The 22,282-nt window shown below is 42.4% G+C and overlaps 1 protein-coding gene across 1 annotated transcript in view; it reads right to left on the reverse strand.

Annotated features, from left to right (window-relative positions):
* The window catches only part of lrp6 (low density lipoprotein receptor-related protein 6), a 159,480-nt gene extending 147,591 nt beyond the window's left edge, over positions 1-11,889 (reverse strand). The window contains exon 1 of the mRNA XM_084330957.1: positions 11,635-11,889. Within this exon, the coding sequence (XP_084187083.1) occupies positions 11,635-11,698 (64 nt within the window). The 5' untranslated portion in view covers positions 11,699-11,889. The remainder of the gene's footprint in view (positions 1-11,634) is intronic.
* Between the last annotated feature and the right edge of the window lie 10,393 nt (positions 11,890-22,282).

Raw genomic sequence — 22,282 nt, forward strand, 5'->3', positions numbered from 1 at the left:
GCGCATCGGGATCGGATTTGGATGTTATTCTTTTGGAGTTGTGTTACAAATGGAATGGTCTTTCCCCGCCGAACACAAGTTACTTAACGTTACACAGCCAGGTCGCGCTATGCAGATGCTTAGCTTGCTAACGTTAAGATAGCAGTGTAATGCTTGATGAGAGCAGAGCGCTCTCTCTGTGTTCGCAGCACCTCTCAAGTGCCTGGAAGCATCTCCCTGTAACACGCAGCGGGCCCCGCCTCCCTCCTCCTTGGAACAAACATTCCACCCAAAAACTGAATTTCAGTCCAGTTTCAATCTGAACTATTAACAGCGGAGCTGTTTTGTAATTCTTCATAATCACTCGTCTGTCTCCACACTGCAAGTAAATGATTTTTCCGCTTTGCACACACACATATTATTAGGGGCAATACGAGGGAAATGCTCGCACTGTAGAGCATATATATAATTATATATATAATTAGTAAACTGGCTTTTTTTGCCCCCCTTAACTGATATTCGGGGGCATTTGGTCAATTTTCGAGGGCATTTTGCCCCAAGCCCCCGTTAATTTCGAACCCTGACATGCGTATTCGAGTCCCTACTCCCTGGCTTACATCGCATGAGTGAGGGCTGCTGAATAGGGTCCAGCTGTAGCTCAGGAGAATCCTTTTGCATGCTGAATGTAGCGTTTAGGGTCCAGCTGCAGCGCCGGAGAATCCTTGCTGGAGCTGGAGGCCACTCGAGTATACACACAGACAGTGGAGCTGTTTGCAGACAGCGAGGTGGCGATGTCTCGCAGATAACACACTCACAAGTATGATTATATAATATATATATTTTATTAAAACAAAATTTATATAAAATAATAATAAAAAAAAATGTATCAAAAAAAAGTTGGCAGGTAAGAAATATGCTTGGCGGGTAGATTCTTCCCATCTACCCGCCACTGGCCGGTGAGTCAAAAAGTTAATTTCGCTCCCTGATCTCAGATGCTGCTATAAAGCATAGTTTTCATTTGACTGAGGTGAAAAGGTGAAATAATATTTCAAAGGGCAACCAAGTCTGGACACAATCAGTTCACCTTATTCACTTCGACCGCCACATTGGTCAAGTTTGATGCAACGCGAGGTTACAAATACGTGTTCCTGTTCACATCCATGTGGACAAAAGTGCCTGTTCACATCCATGTTAAAAACCTAGCTACAAAAAGGACACTTCAAGAACGTAAATTTATAGTCAAAACAGGCTGAATAAGTAAGGGATAATGTATAGCTACGAGGTCATTGTCGCAAAATAATTGACCGACACGGAGTTTAGAATACCAAGGCGCCTCGCCTCGCTTTATATATATGTGACACAAAAATGCGTAATTTTTTTTGGCTGGTAAGAAATATGCTTGGCGGGTAGATTTTTCCCATCTACCCGCCACTGGCCGGTGAGTCAAAAAGTTAATTTCGTGCCCTGCCAGGAAGCAAATAGTCAACAGTAACACACAGCATTGGAACCTGGGCCCTGTTCCCCGTACCTGGCTAACTGAGTTAGCCGGATAATTTCCAGCATAGCCTGACTTAAGCCGGACCTTTCTGTTCCCCGACGCTCGATTGTCTAAATCACCATGACAACAGATCAAAAAGTTTGAGTCTGGTCGAGAGCAGGGTTAAATTCAGTTAGCTGGATGAACCATGGCCACGCCCCCACAAAGAAATGCCAGCTCGCTTCCTGAAATGATTCTCACAGTCTAGATCTGCATTATACCATTCTGAATTATGTTTCTGTGCTTCGTTTTCCTAGAGGGGGCTTTTGAAATGTATAATAATAGAACTAAATGCTGATAATAAATCATATTCAGCCTATAGATTTACTTTGTCCTAAATAAAATAATGCACGTCATATACGGCGCTCGGAGTGCGATACACGCTGCATGTGGTTATTTTAATAACGGCTCATTGCAAATGTGAATCCCGCTGGGATATTTTTAATTAATGAAACCTATCGACCGTTTGGCTCTGATTAGTTTCATATATTCTCCGCTGTAGATTTGCTTAACGGAGCGCCCGGATTGTGTTTCATTCAAGCATAAAATTGAAGTGTCTATGCGTGTATTGTGGTTTTTGTGGATTATGAATTACGAGGACTCTGAGGATTGTTGAATTGTATCATCACTCACACGTTATTGTGATATTGTAACTGGGATTAAAATGTCTGATGAGATGCGCTGTTTGACGGATTTGAGAAATTGAATGAGCCGTTGACGTCACATTAATGCATTTGAGAATAAAAAGATAAAACTTCATTCAAAAGAAAAATATTCGAAACACGGGTCTCTTGTGCATTGATGGATACACAATGGATATATCCCGTCTGGCACAGTGGTGCAACGGCCAGGGTTCGCTCCTGGCAAGCGGGCGACCCGAGTTCGAGACCCCGCGTTTCAAATATAATTTTTTTGGAATATAATATTAATGATTATACGCAAAAGTAGCCTAGTTTTAAGTTAAAATATTATAAATCTACATGCATTGAGGATGTCATTCTTTATATAGCTCTCAACGTGCACCAAATTGAATTATTCCTACATTGCAAAAAGAAGAAAAAGACTAGAAGAAGTGAGATTCGAACTCGGGTCGTCTGCGTGAAAGTCAAAACAACCAACCGTCACACCACAGTGCAGATAAGTAAATATGATCCACCATACATCAATCAATGGGTAAGAGAGCCGTATCCTTATTCTGAAACAGTTGAACTAATTATTTTCGCTAGCAAGATCTCATTTGATTATCCATTCCATAAACCTACTTGCTGGCTTTTCAACTGAAGCGGCCGCGCGCACTTATCCTGGGTCTCAAGTCTGGTTCGAGTTAACGAGACTGAATCCACCTTCGAGGAACAGGAAAATACCGGCTTCAAACATCGGGTTAATTGAATCTGGATAATGGGACTCTTGATCGACTTAGTTGAACCAGGTACGGGGAATAGGGTCCTGGAGAAGCCCGGCCTAATGATATAATATAAACGAACAGCTAATAAACGTGAAGTTCTCTTTAAACCTCTGTTGTCAAGCCTTGTCAATATACCCCCCCTTCCCCACTAATGGATCTTGTGGCGTGGAGTCACTTCGCTGTGAGCATTTCCGCGGTTAGCTTGCGGCTAACGTTCGTTAGCTTGTGGCTAACGTTCGTTAGCTTGCGGATAATATTTACTTGAGGAACGGCCAGATAAGGTTGATATTTAAACATTTAAAAACATAATACACAATCATGCGATTTATTTTGTGTGGTGTGTTACTAGGGCTGACCTTCGAAGCTTTTTTTGGCAATCAAAGCTTCGGGGCCGAGCTTCGATTTTAATTCGAAGCTTCGGAAAAAATAAATTTGAATTATTTTTTTTATATATATATTTTTTTTTATCTTATGTTGTGGGACTTGCAGGGTACAAAATAGTTACACGCCCAGCGCCACTGGCTTGTAGATTTATTCTTTGGCGATTAGAATTCACGGTCTGCCCGTCACCTGGCGGCTAACAAAATACACTGCATCTACCGCTTCTCCTCCGCTCTAATCCACTCCCTCCAGGCCGCTCACGTGGTTTAACACTGATTATACACATGTAGTACAATGCCAAAGCAACAGATGGCGATGTACAAACATGAAGGCCATTTTCAACCAATGAGAAGGGTGAACCTGTGATATCCTGTTCAGGCTTTGTCACTCACATCCTGTTTTGACGCCATTGTTGTTGTCGTTAGCTTACATGCTAACGTTAATGGCAGTGACCATAGCATTGTGGCTAGGCTAGCTATCATCGCTTAATAGAGCTAGTGAATGTATAAACAACGTTATTTAACATTGCAGAATGGGTACAATTACAATGCGGCTCAATACAAACAATTTTTTTTTGTATCCACTTTTACTCCCATTTTTCTATATTTTCTCCCATCCCAATTTTGTATCATCCAATTCAACCCTCCCCTGTCACAAACACTGTTTCTTGCCTCCCACAAGCCGGCTGCAATGTGGACTAAGTACATAGCACAAGTCCCCTCCGGTACTTGAGGTAACAGCAGTCGCATCTTTTCACCTGCGCAGCTCAATCTCTCAGTGGCGAGGAGTAACTTGTGGGAGGCTCACGCTGCCCCCGACACTTCCTGATTCTACTGCGCAGGCGCACCAACCGACCTGTAGGAGTCGCTGTCCACAACGCCCGATCCCCACCCATCAGTTTCCCACCCCCTAATACGGCCAATGTGTATTAGTATGAACGACCAGCTAAACTGAAAGCAATGTGGAGCGCTGGGCTCGAACAGGCGAGCCCAGCGTCTCCGCATTCGTGGCGAGCGCCTTGCCCACCACGCCACGTAACCGCCCAATACAAACAATTGTTAAGGGGCCCAGGGGGTGTAGACTGTTGTAGTTTGAGCTAATTTACACCATGCTCCAAAAAAAAATCTGCCGAGCGATGTGACGCGGGGAGCGCTTGATTCAAGGTGAGCGGTGAGCGACTTGGGGGCGGGGTCAACATGAGCGATTAGCGGAGCAATACGTTTCCTTATATCGCTTCCTCCAGGGTTCCAACTTGTGTTGACAAAATGCAACCCTGTTCAGCTACGGGGAATCAGCGCTCTCTCTCTAGACTAGAAAGGTGCACTCAGTAGAGCACAGATGTCCGCCAGGGCGGCAGCCACACATAATAATAATAATAATAATAGATTGGATTTGTAATGCACTTTTTGTTCACTGGGATCCCAAAGTGCTACACTACATGGTTAAAACAGTTAAAAAAAATAGAAATAAAATGTGTGTCCCGACCCCACTTCTATGTTTCAATAAATTATTTGCATTTAAAACTATTAACACTGACTCATTCCTTCAGTCCACTCAAAATTATGCTAATATTCCTTATGTTGTTTATGATATTAATTGAAAATAGCATATGAGAGTAGAGCTGCCGCGGTATTGATATTTTCCTTACCGCACAAATTTGCGAAATATTTCCTACCGCTGCGGTTATTACCGCACAGTGCGCAAAAAAAAAAAAAAAAAATTGAATGCATTTTTTTTTTTTTTGTAGTAGTAGTAGTCTACTCTTATAGCCTGCCTCTAGTCTAATGGCGCTTTTCCACTGCATAGTACCTACTCGACTCGACCCGCTTTAGGTACCTGGTACTTCGTTCCTTTTCCACTGCAGCCAGGTACTACTCCGTTTGTCTCCGTGTGGGGATGCAGGCGGGGTGTACACTGAAAGCTCCGTGGGCATAGCCATGTCCGAGGGCTTGCAGCAAGCCAGAGTTTAACACAGTTTCAATCAATCAATCAATAACAACATTAACCAGACTCTCGTTGTGTCTATTCTGCTAAAGCTAACGTTACCTCTCATTGTGTCTATTCTACCAAGCAACCCGGGTTTAACGTTACCTCTCGTGTATATCTGCTGACGGTAGTATTAGGCTAATAACAACAACCAACTTAACACATCAGCGATCTTGTTGTGACACTAAACTCTCCGCTCGGTGGTAAATTGGGTTGATGTCGGTTTTGTTTCATCAATAAATGAGGCAGAATACACAGTGAATCCATCCTTTTTTGTTTATTGCAGTTGGTGCTGTCGCAAACAAATCCTGAATGAAATACATCCTTAGCGAAGCAGTAAAGATGGCGGCTTTCTGTTTTTGTTCAGAGACTCCAATGTGTGACGTGTCTCTCTTCTGACCAATCGGTGGTCTGCAATGTTTCACATGACTTTTCTGGTACCACTTCTACCCAATAGGGTCGCTTGGAACCAAGTAGGGTATATCTGCAGAGCCACAAGTCCAACGTCTGGGCGCTACTTTATTATTTTTATAAAAAACAGCTGTGATGCGGTATTCAGCCCAACTCTGCGGTGGGCGTGATGCAACAGCGATACCGCGGTAATGCGGTTATCGCGGCAGCTCTATATGAGAGTATTATATGTAATAATAACACATGGCGATATACTAAAAAGCTATTTATAATTTTTGGCTAGTAAAAAATCTGCCCGGCTGGTACATTTAAAAATCTACCAGCCAAATGGCTGGTAAGTCAAAAAGTTAAGTTTGTTCCCTGGGGACTTGTACAGCACTTTGGTAAACTTTGTTGTTTTTAAATGTGCTCTATAAATAAAGTGGATTGGATTAATTAATTAAGTAGCCCCTTTCGTGACTGTGACGCAGCCAACAAGGTTTCACTCGGCTGTGTGATTTAATTCAAGGTGGATCGCTGTTGTCGTTTGAACAACTTCAGATTTCATGGGAACTACCAATCCCCCAAATCAAGAATGTTTAAGATGAATGAAGTAAGATTTTGATTTATTTGAAATATGGCCCGTGTAGACTAAACTATGCACAGAATTGTCAGTCTACAAGGTCCGGATTCTACATGGTCCGGCAATGTAGACCTTGTAGACTCCACTACAGACCAATTATCAGTGAATTGTTCATGCATTTTTAAGAAGGGCTACTTCCACAAAAAAACAAAGAACTCACCAAAACATCTCAGTAGCACCTTATCTAAATGTTCTATTTCATATATGGAGATTCATATTTATTTATGTATTGCATGAATTTCTACATTTTATTTCCTATTTTGTTTATTCATCCCAGTATCTTTCTTTCTTATGTGTGGAATTCTACAAGGCATGTAGGTGTATATGTGTTTGAGGATGATATCCTTCAAACAGGCAATAGTGATGATATAATTTGGGCAGTGGCAGTGCTGAGCTGGGTTACTTTCCTCCAGTGTATTTGTCCCCCGGCCCCACCCAATGGCCCCATGCGCGCGTGCACGCACGCACGCACACACAAATCGAAGTAAAAAAAATTGAAAAAAATGATTATTATTTTTTTATGTTCGAAGCTTGTGCCATCGAACGAAGCTTCGAAGCTTCGAAGTATTTAAGACAGCCCTATGTGTTACAACAATAGATAACGAAATGTTCTAAATAAATAACAATGTTGAAGTTGAGATGTTTGGACTTATTTTTTAAATTGAAACTGACATGTTTTGTTATTACAGAGAGTTATGTACCGGGGAAGAAAGGTACCATTGGTACCTACTACCGATACTGAAATCCAGGAACTGGTACCAGTATCGGTTCAAATGTGAATGGTACCCAACCCTGCTCAGCTCATTGAAATGCATTCATAATGAAAAACTAAGATTACGGCAAGGTGAATAAGGCGAAGTAGACTAAACGATAAAGGATGAAGGATACAAATCAATTATTAGATGAAAGTCAAGAACTTTCAAGCCTTCAAGATTTTTCTTAAGCACATGGCTTGAGGACATTATTATGCAGTCTTTCATGATCAGCCTTGAAACACAAGCGCTTACCATCACTGTATCACTACATGAAAGCACTGTGATGTCATGAGCCCATTGACTCCCCCAACAAATCTCTTAGAAATATTTAGCAACATGTGTTTAAATAAGGGCCCCAGATGCTTCATAACAATTTGTAATGGAATTGAAAACTATATGTATGTATATATATATACACATATATAAAAATACTAGACTTGCTTTTCACAGATGGATGAAACTGAGAATAAAAGAACAAAATTCCCCCTCGCAAGTTGTTGCAGGTTCATCATTTCATCAAACCTCATCTGGATTAGCGAGCTTCAAGAGGTGCAACTCGGGCCGAGAGCTTGAAACGACTTCAAGAAGTGCAACAGGCCGAGATTAGTCCCAGCACTGCAAACACTGTACCCCGTGTGCAAAGCCGCAACTTCTTGTCAGAAGTGATTTTTGAACCATTTCATCCTCTCTGGGGTACGATGACTGCACTCTGCGCTTCGTACAAACGCGCCCGCTAGTCGAGATGCACCCGCGCAAGGATGACGCCTATGGTGAAATGTAGAGGAGGTGAGAAGTAGAAGGGCCTCATGCTACCTCAGCTGGATATTGGCACGGCGCCTAACCCCCAATTTGACACATCTACCACCACACATGCCAACGGATCACTATCAAGGTCGACCCCAAGCCCCTCGCCTCCGACTGGGAAGGTGATTTTTTCTTTTGCACTGGAGGGGGAATTTCCGTACCCAAATATTTACAAATTCACAGAACATCGGACTGGTTTACTGAAGTCCATCCAAGCCTACTGCGCTACTCTGCCATTGCCAAGCATAAATAGAAGTAAAATTGCTAAAAAAAAATTATAATTGCTTTTAGGGACACTTAATACCCTGGCATCTGATCATGTATTTTTCTTACCAGTAGAAAATTGGGACTTTCTATTATTCTGGAAATGTGACTATGTTAAAAAGTCAGATGAGACGATTCAAGACATTTCAAAGCAGATACCGTTTACCGTCTCTGTAAAAAGGAGCAGTTACCAGTACTTAACACTACTCATATGGATTTATTAAGACTACTGCATTGCTGTTACAGTTGTGAGTAGTGTATTTCACTGTGGAAATAGTACATCTGTATGACTGATTATTCAGCATCAACTTTGAAACGTTTTGTATTGTTTTCAGACTCCCTTCTTACACATTTGAGCTGGATTGTGAACCCGGCTCATACAAATAGCTTACAAGTAAAACATAAGTGTGTAGAATAATCAACGAGAGCAGAGATGACAAGCAGCAATACTGAACAGACTCCAACGCCTGATAACACAGCGAGCGATCAAATAGCCTATCCGTTCATGGAAACAAGAGGAATCATTTACAAGAACGTGGATGTGTACAACACACTTATCAAGAGACAAAGTGCCTTGATATGAAAGGAAATTCACGATACGTTATTCCAAGAACACAACTGAACAACCCGCTTGATCTTTGAAAACAAGGCAAACTAAAACTTCTTTGAAGATTATCCAACGAGGAGCGGGCGGGAGAAATGCAGCTTCCGCCGCCTCATATTTGTCTTAGATGACTAATCCAAAAACACCAGTCCGTTTCTAAGAAAGTTGAATGAAAGTTGAACCACTTCACTGCTTCCCCCCCCCCTTCCTTGTGGCCCCAATATGGCTCCCAGATGGAGTGGGCTGGCCACTCTGGCTCTACAAATGATTCATATCACACTGCATCCCCACATAAATGCAGGTTATTTATTTACACATGGAGACGTGAGGCTATGAGATGAAGAGTTCTGTGAAATATATATAAGTGTTGGTTAAAAAAACTGCCTTTCAAAGAGGTGCGATAATCAATGTTTGTTTTGCGTTTAAGCCTTGTTTGCTGTCCTTGAGTGTCTGACACCTGAAGTTGAACAAAGCGAATTCCCCTCATTCTACTCAGTATTTTGTGTCTTCTCTAATAGAATAATGGTCGTGTGTGTGTGAGTCAACTCACCAGTCATTTCACTCTCGGTTCAATGCCAACAAAACATTGCACAAAACTAAAAGGGTGTACCCAAAATATTGCCCTCTTGTAAACATCAGATTAATTCAAGAGTGCACTGGCTGACAACAAGACAACAACTATTTTTAAGTTATTCTAAAGTTATGTCAGTGTGCCAGTGTCTGGTTAGCTGGGACGAAATCAATCAAGCAATTTAAATATTAGGCTACATCTCTGCGTTATAACACAGCAACAGCACATTAATGCAGGATATAAACAGGGGTCAATGAAAGACTTGAACTAGAGAAGCTCTTGAGAAAGTAAACTGATTTGCTAACAGGCATGCTAGCAATAGACCACCCCTAAAAACACAGTACTATCTGGCCTGGCCACGAGATTAGGCTATGTTATTGATTGAGTTGTAAAAGTAAAAGTAAAAAGAAAACTGGAAGAAAGACTGGAAATAATGTATATTATATATATATAATATATACTAATATATACTATTCTGGCATACACAAACGGCATTTAATATTCTGGCATACACAAAAAAAAAAAAAAATCAGCCTATTTATGAATCGTTTTCAAATTAACGCTAGATTAACGATAGTATATGATGTGTACTTATGCACGCTAGAGAAGCGATCTGAAAAATATATTCTCTCATTTCCTGATCGCACATACACACACACATGGGACACACGCTGATCTCTGTGAAAATAGATCCGATTACCCCAAGACTGGTAAAATAAATTGCTTACCTCAGATCAGATTTTATCCAAAAAGATTATTCCAATTCCTGATCGCCATTGCAAACATCGATCGTGTTTATTGCTTCAGCGTTGGGTACTGGAAAATATATATTCCACACGTTTTCTGGCTCTGCGATCACTTGGGTCTCTTCAGATGCCTTGCCGGAGAAGTAAAATGTCAGTCTAATCCAATGGGGTGCAGTTACACAGGGAGAGACGATAGGGGGCGGTATTTTCCCAATGGAACTCAGAAAGAGTCTGCAGCACTAGCGTGAGGCTCGATTGATGAAATATGAATTCAAATCGCTAATAAAAAAATATGACAAACAAATGCTATATAGCGTTGCTGGCATTCAACAGTCGGCATGAACTAACGACAAAACGCGTCCGTGGCACTCAAAGTGTTAATACCCTGGCCTCTGATCATGTATTTTTCTTACTAGTAGAAATTGGGACTTTCAATTCTTCTGGAAATGTGACTGTATGATGAGAGACGATTCAAGACATTTCGAAGCAGATACTGTTTACCGTCTCTGTAAAAAGGAGCAGTTACCAGTACTTAATAACAACACTACTCATATGGATTTATTGTTAAGCCTACTGGATTGCTGTTACAGTTGTGTGTGAGTAGTCTATTATTTCACTGTGGGCACTGGGAATACATCTGTATGTTTCAACTTTGAAACATTTTGTATTGTTTTTTTCAGACTCTTCTTACACATTTGAGCTGGATCGTGAGCAGTTACCAGTACTTAATAACAACACTACTCATAATATGGATTTATTAAGACTAGTGGATTGCTCTTACAGTTGTGCGAGTAGTCTATTATTTCACTGTGGGAAGAATACATCTGTATGTTTCAACTTTGAAACGTTTTGTATTGTTTTTTCAGACTCTATGAGAGTCTATGTGTATGTGTCTTGGAAGCTAGTTGGCACACAACTAGTAGTGGTGTGATGAACTAGTCATTTTTGTACTTGCTTGACTAGCCATCTATCTGCCCAGCTATGTTGGGTATAATATACATTATTTCCAGTCTTTCTTCCAGATACCAGTACTTAATAACAACACTACTCATATGGATTTATTATTAAGACTACTGGATTGCTGTTACAGTTGTGAGTAGTCTATTTCACTGTGGGAAGAATACATCTGTATGTTTCAACTTTGAAACGTTTTGTATTGTGTTTTTTCAGACTCTCTTCTTACACATTTGAGCTGAACCCGGCAGACAAATAATAGCTTAAAGTGAGCGTGTGTGTAGAATCATCAACGTGAGGGACTGCTATGTGCGTTATAGCCTCTCTTCTCCCCACACTGACTCTACTTGGCTACTTGCTGGACCAACCGGCTACTCGCTGGACCGACATGGTTGGGGCTCGCGACGCACGCGACGCAGAGCTGGCTAACGTTACTTAGCCAACAAGCAGCTCGCGACTCAAACCTCCTAACTGTGGGCCCCTTGGCTCTGATTGTGCACACAAAGACCTTTAACGTTTTAGCAAAATAACGATTTGCACACCCGGGGAACGATACATAATAAACTTTACACGACACGGAAACACAGCAAAAAAGAGCGATAAAAAAAAACTCACCTCGTATCAGCAAACAAAAACTACACAACAACAGACTCCGTACTAGTAGCAGCACGGCACCCATCTTTCTCTCCCCTTTTCTCTCTCTCTCTCGGCCCTGCCGCTTTTTCTCCTCAGCGCAATATTCCCATCGCTGTGTTGTTATTCCTCGTGCTCCGAATTGTCAATTTCCCCCAACAATTTTATTGTATTATTACGATATACACAATGTGGCTCGTCTCAGATTATTCTCAGTTCCATCCTCCTCCTGGCGCTTTAGCTCCGCTGCTGCTGTTCGGGGTTCAGGATCTCGTTCAGGTGGCGCCGCGATTCCAAATCACATTGTCCTGCTGGAGAGGAGCGATACGTCTCCTTCCGCTGGGAGGAAGAAAAATGCCAACCCTCCCCCTCCTATACTTCTCCTCTGCAACCCTCCTCTCTCTCAGCTCAATGCTCAAATGTTGGGCTATTGTTGTCGTTTTTTCTCCCGAGTCGAGCAACCTTTCGCAACACGGGGAAAGCGCCTCGGTGGCTTCGCGTTTAAGTGCCAGATATATAAGAAGAACCGCCTTCTAATACAGGACAATACAGTGTTGTATGACAATTGGTTCAGTGCTCAAAATACACATTCCAATGGGACTAGTTTCTCTCGCAGAATACTTTGTAGTACTTCGGCTCGGGACAACATTCACTCTATGACCCTGCATTGACTACTACTGGATTACAACAGTGTGTTGCTTGCACTCTCTCTCTTCTCTGGGGCGGGGGGTCCTGTCTGGGAAATACTAACTGTGGTTTTAATTTGGCTCTTGTGACAAGTAAATAATACATATTAAATATACATTTGCAACATGTTGTCATGTTAATACAGGTCTACCTAAAATAGCCGACAGTCAGTAAAATTATCAACATCCTGCATGTGATTATTATAAAGACTGTGTTGAAACCTACCTGTCCCATAATAACTCCAACTTCAGCCTTTTATACTGAAGTCAAATCAATATAAATGTATTGGTGCACCTCTCATAAGTGAAAATGGGTTATATGAATGGCAACACATATTATATGAATGAATGAATGAATGAAAACTTTATTTAACAGATTGCAGAATGGGTACAATACAGTACGGCTCAATATACAGTACAAAGGTCCATACTGATATCTAACATTGTATTGCACTGAGCAGGGCTGGTGAAATATTAACTATTCTAAACCAAATCGGCTACAGACTTATTGTATACATTGTAGGTACATGGTACATGAGAGAGAGAGAGAGAGAGAGAGAGAGAGAGAGAGAGAGAGAGAGAGAGAGAGAGAGAGAGAGAGAGAGAGAGAGAGAGAGAGAGAGAGAGAGAGAGAGAAAGAAAGAAAGAGAAATCAACCTTCAATACACTGTATCAAGTAATTCAAAGCTGCCAAAAAATACACCAGTGAGACAAGGACATTATTTATTCAAAAATCACATTTTTATTACAAGAACAAAACATCAAATTCCAAACTTATTTATCACTTCACAAGACAAAACTGTTACCGTCTACATATTATATAACATTGTACCAAATTAAAGCAATACAAGTGATAACAACTTAAGAATTTGTGCAACTATCGGCCTTTTTTATTTTATTTTATTCTTTTCGATTTTGGCTCCATGCTTTCGGCGTGGTGATATTTCAGAGGTGGCTGCACACTGCATGCCAAAAAATACCAATGTCAGGAGTGATGTCTAAGGCAGCATCTGCCACCTAGTGGTGAAATGGTATTCCATCTAACCTACTAGTAAGTATACTATAGTACTTTGTCCTCGCGCGCGAAAGCGCACACACACGCACACACACGCACACACACACATTCTGATTAGTGCACTCAGTCTGCACACTTGCTGGCACACTGACACGCAGTACAAATTTACGTATGAAAATAGTGTGCTGCCAGTGTACCCTACCTATGAAAACAATCTTACCATTTAAAAAGAAGTGTATCATATAAAAAAAACACAGGATACAATAGTGCATCAACTTGCAAGGAATTGCATCCATCGTTAACATTTTTTTTCCATCCACATCGTGAAACCAGAAGAAATGTGGACAAAATACAAAAAGAAAACCAACAACACAGTGAAATAGCGAGTTAAGTCAGACATCTAAAGTTGAGTTGGAGATTAATAAGGAATCACAAGCTCGTATGCTATGGTACAAAGCGTGTGGAAGTGAAAAGACATGCAGGAGGGTGACGTACACACAGCGTTCACCCCACGGCAACGTCTCTTTAAAGGGCCACTTCACCAAAAAAACAAAACACTGCCGATTTATTTTGCACATCATCTCACACACATCCAAAAACTCTAAACCGTTTTGCACACATTCGTTTAGTTTGCCAGTTATTGAGAGTGAATTAGCTTGAATATGGCCACCAGTGATCTCATCAGGGACATTGAATCCTTGTGTTTTTTATGTTAACTCATTCAGCGCCATCGCTGTAAGTCAATGGGGAAACTGCCAAACTTGCGAGTGCTTAAAATATATGAAATATTATAGCTATGGATCTAATACACCCGTCGATTGTCAGTGAGTTGCTTCCAGTCAACATGCACAAAACGGATTGTTTTTTCATCCGTACATTTCCGTTTTATACCGTGGTGAATAAGAGTATAGTTTGGGTGATTCTGAGTAATCCCAGAAAAAGATGCGAAAATAGCCCTTTAGTGAAATCCAGTTATCACGTTGTAATTTTTCGCCTGATTATCGAATCTTCCTGAAATCAACGCTAGATTATCGTTATTATGTCTCCTCATGCACCCATGAAATGGGGCTTCTGCTCTGTGAGCAGAAGCACGCGCACGCACATGCACGGATGTGCACGCGCGTGCACACAGGAATGCGCCAACTCGACTGATGCGCCAACTCGCTAAGTATACCCACCTGGCTACTTTGCATATCAATAACGCAGGTCGTCAGGTGTGTTCAAATACTTTCTCAGATACATTCGCACAAAACTTGTCAATGAAATGTGTTACATTCCATTCGTAGAGGCAATTAGGCATTGTCTTTAGTCCGTGCGGATGCGAGGGAACATTTATGCGCATGCCCGGGAGCGCGCGTGCACGTGGCGTCATTAAAACATCCTGCAACCAGCTTTGAAATCAGTAACGCAACACTGCCGATGACATCACTGGTGACCATATTCAAACTAATTTACTCCCAATAACTGTCAAACTAAATGAATGTGTGCAAAACTGTTTTAGAGTATTTGGATGTGTGTGAGATTATGTGCAAAATAAATCAGCAGTGTTTTTTTGACGAAGTGACCCTTTAATAACCATTATGACCAATGTACGTAGTACACTCTGAAAAAAGAAAAAGTGTTTGAAATTCACAAGATGTGTCGCATTCCTAACTAACACACATACAGGTGTGCTACGGGTGTTTTGTGGGGCGAAAAAACATGTGTTTAATTAATAGCAACAAAATTTGAAGTCGGGTTGTGGAGTTGTTTATCACATCTGCACGTGTCTGGTTGGGAACGACAGGTTGTTTCTCTAACCCTTTCACTGCTGCACTACCAAAACGGTTAACCCTTTCACTGCGACAATACACAGAAGGTTAACCCTTTCACTGCCACACGACAGCCGGTTAACCCTTTCACTGCCACATGACAGAAGGTTAACCCTTTACTATCACACAACCGACGGCGAGCGTTAAGAGCGCGAGGCCTGGTCACACGTTCCCCTACGTCTATATCAGCTCAGACTTCAGAGGCTTCCTGAGTTTGTGGCATGAAAATATTGCTGTTCTTTCTTGGACGCCATAGCCTGTCGGAAACAATCGACGTGTAATAATTGTGTGCTAATCATAAAAACGAAATCTGATCAAATGTTGTTGAATGATTTTTCTTTTTATAATGAATTCTGCAAGCCTTGCTTATTTGTCCCTCTGAGCCTTTGTCTTGGAAAGCAAGACAGAAAGTGTGTGTGCATGTGTGTGTGTGTGTGTGTGTGTGTGTGTGTGTGTGTGTGTGTGTGTGTGTGTGTGTGTGTGTGTGTGTGAGTGTGTTGCCCCGGGTTCAAACCTCATAGTGCAGGTCATTGAGCTCCAGTCTGGTGTAGTGGCGTCTGTCGAAGGACTCCATGGCTTTGCGTCCGCCCACGGCCACGGCCAGCATGAGGACGGCCAGTCCCACCACCATGAACGCCACCAGGCTGCTCTTGAGTGCCCCGCGGGCCGCCACCGCTTTGCCCTGGCTCGCCGCGCCCTCCGCGGGGCCCACTGGGTTTTGGGGCGCGAGGTCGGCCTCCTTGGCCACAATAATCAGCGCCGCAGCTGAAGTTGTCCGCGTGGCGGGTGGCTCAGTGGTTGTGGTGGGTGTAGTAGTAGTAGTAGCAGCAGTAGTAGTCGTCGTGGTTGTAGTTGTGGAGGTGGGGGCTTCAGTAGCCGGCTGTGGTTTTGCAGTAGTTCTTTGTTCAGCCTCTGTTATGACAGGCGTGGTGGTGGTGGTGGTGGTGGTGGTGGTCTGGACAGGCAGGGAGGCTGTAGTGGTAGTGGTAACAACAGGATGAGGTTTTGGTTTCTTGGGGTTTTTATTTTGCTTTTTGGTAGTTTTGGTAGGCTTTTTCGTAGCTGGTATATTTGTAGTTGTTGTGGTTGTTGGTGGTAATGTTGTAGTTGTATGAGCCTCAATTACAGGCTTAGGTGTAGTTTGTTGTTGTGTGGTGGTAGTAGTAGTAGTAGTAGTTGTTGTAGTCGGTGGTAACGTTACCATAGGCATTGTAGCTATGATAATTAGGGGTGGTGGTGGTGGTGCTGTGGTGGTGGTGGTGGTGGTAGTAGGGGTGGTGGTGGTAGGCGGCTGTGTTGTGGTGATGGGTGCTTGTGTGGTAGTTGTAGCTTGTGTTGTTGTGGTCATAGTTGTAGCTGGTTGTGGGGTTGTGGTGCTTTGTGTAGTCGTAGTAGCTTTTGTGGTGGTGGTAGTTGTGGTAGGTTGTGTTGTTGTTGTGGTTGTTGTTGTGGTCATGGTGGCTGGCTGTATTGTTGTGATACCTTGTGTAGTGGTTGTAGTGGGGGTTGGCAGTGTGGTGGTTGTCAGGGCTTGCGTCATCGAGGTCGTGGGCATTTGATCTGTTGTGGTGGTGGTGGCGGTGGGTCTCATGGTTGATGGATGAATCAAACCTGTATAACAAAGAGGAAGGAGAGATGGACAGCTTAAAGGGGAACTACACCCAATTTAAGAATTCATATTGTATGAAGTATGTTATTCCTATGGTGAGAGCACCCAGGGGAATGTTCTAGTACATTCTCTGTTTCTACTTTTCTGTCATCTTCTACAAGTGACCAAAGACATCTCAAAATAACTGGAGAAATACTGTTTGGGGTTGAGGAGGGGGAGGCGGAGCGCATCTCTGTGAAGGAAGGGTGCGCTGCATTTACATTCACAAGACAAAATGAGAGCAACGCGGCATGCGGCACAATAATCATAATAATAATTGAATTGAAACTCTGTTAATCGCCCAGCCCTGGTTAAAACCATGCTCATTTTGGTGCTTGATATGCTGTCGGCTATTGCGGAAATCTTGCATCCATGTCAGCCCGCATGTAACCTCGTCCCCAGTTTTATCTCCTCCGTGAGATAAAGCCTGGTAAAGAACTACGGCCGAAAGTGTCTGTGGGGTAGAATTTCCGGTGTATGTACTTCCCCTGGAAGCTGCCTCCGAACGGACCAAACTTTTCCCGAATCCTGTCGGCAAACGGCAAACACGTTTCTATAATTGTTTTGTCGAAACCGGAAAGCCCGTAGCCTGTACTTCCTGTACTTCCGTTTACACACTTTAGGAGGCATATCTTTACCAGCCTAGCCCGCATGTAATCTGTCAGCCAGCGACAGGAAGAAGGTCATTGTCAGCTGACAAAACAACAACCAATGTTGGCCTATGAGGCAGAAGCTGTGGCAGCTTTCCTAGTCGACAGATAATTGCCTGCGTGGACAGTAACGTTCACAATATGATCTTATATAAGCCTGAATGACATTCATCAGTTCTCCGTCTTCTCATTCTCCCTCGATGTGTTTGTGTTCGTAGGAGCCGTGTGGTCGTGGTGTTTGTTTTCGCATTGGGGCCGTGTCAGGGTTAGAAATAAAAAAATATTCAAGGGCTTTTTTTGCCCCCCTTACTTGATTTTCGGGTTTTTTTTTTTTTTTTTTTTCGGGGGCACTGAATTTTTATGATGAAAATGGTTATTAAACATCCTTACATCCAAATTTTTTTACAGTCTTCGTCCTGCGGACAAAAAGATCCACACAAGCTCCTCGAACACTAGCTGTGTTTGCAGCCGGAGTCTCACGACAAGCTTTGCAATAAATGATATGTTGACCGGTAGCATCCTCCTCAACCCCTACCCAGTCTAATCCCAACGACGACTCCATCGTACTCCGCTTTACATTATTTTATTTGAGGACCTGGGGAATCTGCTTTATGTCAGTTTATTGAGCTTAAAAACAATTGATAGGCAGGCTATATAAAGAATGACATCCTCAAGGCATGTAGATTTATAATATTTTAACTTAAAACTAGGCTTCTTTTGCGTATATACAGTCATTAATATATTCCAAATAAAATAAGTCCCTCGAGACTCCGTGCTGCTTCTGACTTGAAATAAAATAGATGTCTGTGGGCAGTCGGCCCGACATTAACAGCAGTCTGTTATAATCAAATTTTTATGAGCTAACGAATTCTGTTATATTTCAGATAATGAAATTAAATGTTTATATCATCAACTATCCAGTTACACTGTCTGTAACGTTTGGCTACTTTAAATCATTGAATGTAGAGAGAGAGCGAGAGAGAGAGAGAGGGGGCGAGAACGAACGAGAGAGCCAGCCCCCCCCCCCCTCGGGTTTTGTTCTAGGTTCGCGTTTTGATCGTCAGCCGTAGGTGATGACGTCACACTTGAATGTAAACAAGAAGAGTTTAACACACAGAGATGGAAAGTGGATGATATACAGAAACGAATAACCAATAAATATGAAGTTATGTTTAAACTTCTGTTGTCAAGCGTTGTCAATGTAACCCACCCCCTTTCCTCACGAATGGAACTAGTGTTGTGGAGTCCGCTTTGACCGGTGTCCAGGGTTAGCTTAGCATAGTCCTAATGGATACCGTGGATAGCAGCTAACGTTAGCAACATTATGCCCTGTTTGCGATCATCTCGTCGCAGTGTACAGCCCTGAAGCGATAAACTCATCCCAATAGTATGCAACTGCAGAGCCGCAGAGCCAGCGGCGCCATCAGGTCCGGTCTGGGGACCGCTCCGCAGCGCCACCCACCCAATGGCTGAATTGCCAATAGCTGAATTGGAGTACTGCACTGTGCGGGCACAACGTTGAGCTCTGCGGCTCTGCAGCTGCACGCCTCTCGCTAATCCAGCACCAAGCTCCCGCACCAGTAAACTGTCAGGGGCATTTTGTGCCCCCCTTAAATGATTTTCGAGGGCATTTTGTCCATTTTCACAGGCATTTTGCCCTGAGCCCCCGTTCATTTCGCACCCTGGGCCGTGTGGTCGAGGTGACGTGAACGCCGCTCTCGCCACTGCAATTTAGTGGCAGATCCGGCCAGATTGGTGACTGTGTTGACTGTCAAACGGTGCACAGACTCTGCCTACTCGGTGCACCGCAGGCATATGCCGGCGTGGTAATGGTCCATCTGGGGTGATAAAGAGGTACTCTGACGTCACAGATTGGGACGGTGCAGAGAGTGCAGCATGGTGCAGATATCAACCACTAGGGCGGCGTAATGACAGCAAAATGACCACGGTGTAGTTACTCTTTAACCTTACTTTGCAGAGTGGAAAACTTTCTCATTTAACAAAATAGGCCTAAACTTCCCAAATGCTTCGGAGTAGGGTTGTACTGATGGACAATGCCATCGGACACTGATGATGGGCTGCATGCTTACGTGACTTTTACATTTACATTTACATTTTACATTTAGTCATTTAGCTGAACGCTTTTATCCAAAGCGACTTACAAGTTCTGTACGACAAGTCAGCAGGAAGGGTACAACTCTTCGTTTCGTTCGTGAAACAGTGTTGAAACTTGGGTGCTACAGTCTTGAGTGCATAGTAATAAAGACATATTAGCATAGTAGGGAGTAATATAGGCAAGGACGATTATTTAGTGGCAAAGTGCATGATAGTAGAAGATAGTAAAAGTAAAAGAAGTTTTTTTTAATAAATATTATAATAATTTTTTCATTTCAGATATTGATTGAAGAAGTGTGTTTTTAGTCGACGGCAAAAGATTGGTCGTGTTTCGGCTGTCCTGACTGTGGTGGGAAGTTTGTTCACCATTGTGGAGCAAATAGCCTGCTTCTCTTTGATGACTCCCCCGGAGCTTGGATAGGAGTGGGTCTGAGGCGGCCAGAAGATGTAGAGCGTAGGGGTTTTACATGGCAAAGTATTACATTGCAAAGTATTACATGGCAAAGTATTACATGGCAAAGTATTACATGGCGAAGTATTACATGGCGAGTGTTTTAAAAAGGAAGGAGATGACAGATGAGAAGTACGCCAACTCCAAAAATCACCTTTTGATACTCATGTCAGTTTTTCGATACTCGTATCGATTCGGTTCAACGCCCCAGGCCCTAACCTTGACGAAACTATACCTTTGAAGATGTCGTATGTGTTGATGCCATCCTGTGCCATCATTAAAGGACAGTCCTGTTCCGTTTCACAGTGGAACAGATAGCAGTTCTCATCACTCTTCTTGGCGTGGAACACGGCTATGTTGCACTTCGCTCCTTTCAAGGTAAAGAAGAGAAAAAGAGAGAATTTTAGACACGATTAATAAAAGGTACAGTGAATACGAGAGATATACCAATACATTACATACAGTCTCATGGCAAGCACAGAGAGACTCAGAAGGAGCTTCTACCACCAGGCCATTAGGATGCTCAATGAACAATGAACAATAACAGACCATCAAATACACCCACAACACACACATCCACACACACACACTCACTTTAAATAAACAACACACTGTAGCACCCACTTTACCCACTTTTAGACACTAACACACTTTATATTTATTGGCATCAATCTCATGCACCTCATTGCACCACACCACCACAAGGTGGCACCACAAGCTAAGCTATACCTCACCATTCTACACTGTACTGTATACATTTACATTTACATTTAGTCATTTAGCTGACGCTTTTATCCAAAGCGACTTACAAGTTCTGTACGACAAGCCATCAGGAAGAGCACAACTCTATCAGCTGAGTAACAATGTTCATCAAAGTGTTGAGTGCTACAGTGTAGGTTAGTTTATTAGGACAAGTGCATGACAGTATGGTTAGTTAGGGTTAGATTTTTTTTTTTTTTTCTTTTTTTTTTATTCAGATAATGGTTGAAGAAGTGAGTCTTTAGTCGACGGCGAAAGATTGGACGTGTTTCGGCTGTCCTAACTGGGGTGGGTAGTTCATTCCACCATTAGAAGCTGACTGTATAGACTGTACAGAAGTATAGACTGTACATATACTGTATATATGTATATTGAACTTTCTTTGGTTTGTTTACACTTGTTTACGTACTTGACTTTCTATTTTATACTTATATTATACTATTTTATACTATCTTGTTATTTTATCTAGCACACTCTCAGGAGCAAAACAGAAAGAAGCATTTCATGCAAAAGTATTCTGTATTTCTGTATGACAACTAATAAAGAAACTTGAACATTCATATTTCTGGCAGACCAAGTGAGAGTATGAAAGTTTAATTACTAGTCATCAATACCCAGCAAGCCAATATGAGCACTTTCACCTTGGCCTGCGCCTTCACAGAAAATTGAGTTTGTGGGAGTGTGGATATGTGTGTGTGTCCCAAATTCCCAATACTGTAGCATTTCAAATGATTTTATAACTTAATTTCCTCAAACGACAGCCTGCAATCTAATATCTGTGATGTAACAACAATTAGATTGAAGTCAAATGTTCTGATGAATTGAGAGGGACGGCTATATGAACGTGAAGGCTTCACTTCGAGAAGCTCTGAAATCGCTTTCAGTATCTAGTCTCCAATTTAAAGCGTGTGATTCTTGCTAATTTTACATTCTGGCAGAGACAACAGCACGGCAGAGACTAGACAGGGTGTACCATTTCCCCACTAGCATTCACAATGACGATGGAAGTAATTATTAGAGCATCAAAGTAGGTGGTAGGCGGGGAGAGACGGCAGGGCGGGCTGTGCCTCCCACTAATTAGGGCTTACATGGATGACATGACACTGCTTGTCATGACAGTGTCTTGTACAAAAAGGTTACGAGAGAAGTTAAGGGAGAATCTCAAGTGGGCTAGGATAAAGATTAAGCCCAGTAAGTCGAGAAGCATTTCATTGACCAGAGGGAAGGTTTCTACGTAGATGAGGAACAAATTCCATCTATATAGGGACAAGCCAGTGAAACGTTTGGGTAGGTGGTATTAGATTAGATTCACTTTATTGTCATTACACAGTACAAGACGGGTGAACAGTCCATGGTTGGGGTGAGAAGCGTCTCTGATGATGTAATGAGGAGTTGAATGACAGTGAACAGATAGAGCAACTTAGGACGGATGTTGTAGAGGGGGATAGGAAGGATAGAGAAGTCAGGGCTTCCAGGCAAGTTGAAGTTATGGTGT

The sequence above is a fragment of the Notolepis coatsorum genome (assembly GCF_963971535.1).
Source record: "Notolepis coatsorum genome assembly, chromosome: 15".
Lineage (NCBI taxonomy): Eukaryota > Metazoa > Chordata > Actinopteri > Aulopiformes > Paralepididae > Notolepis > Notolepis coatsorum.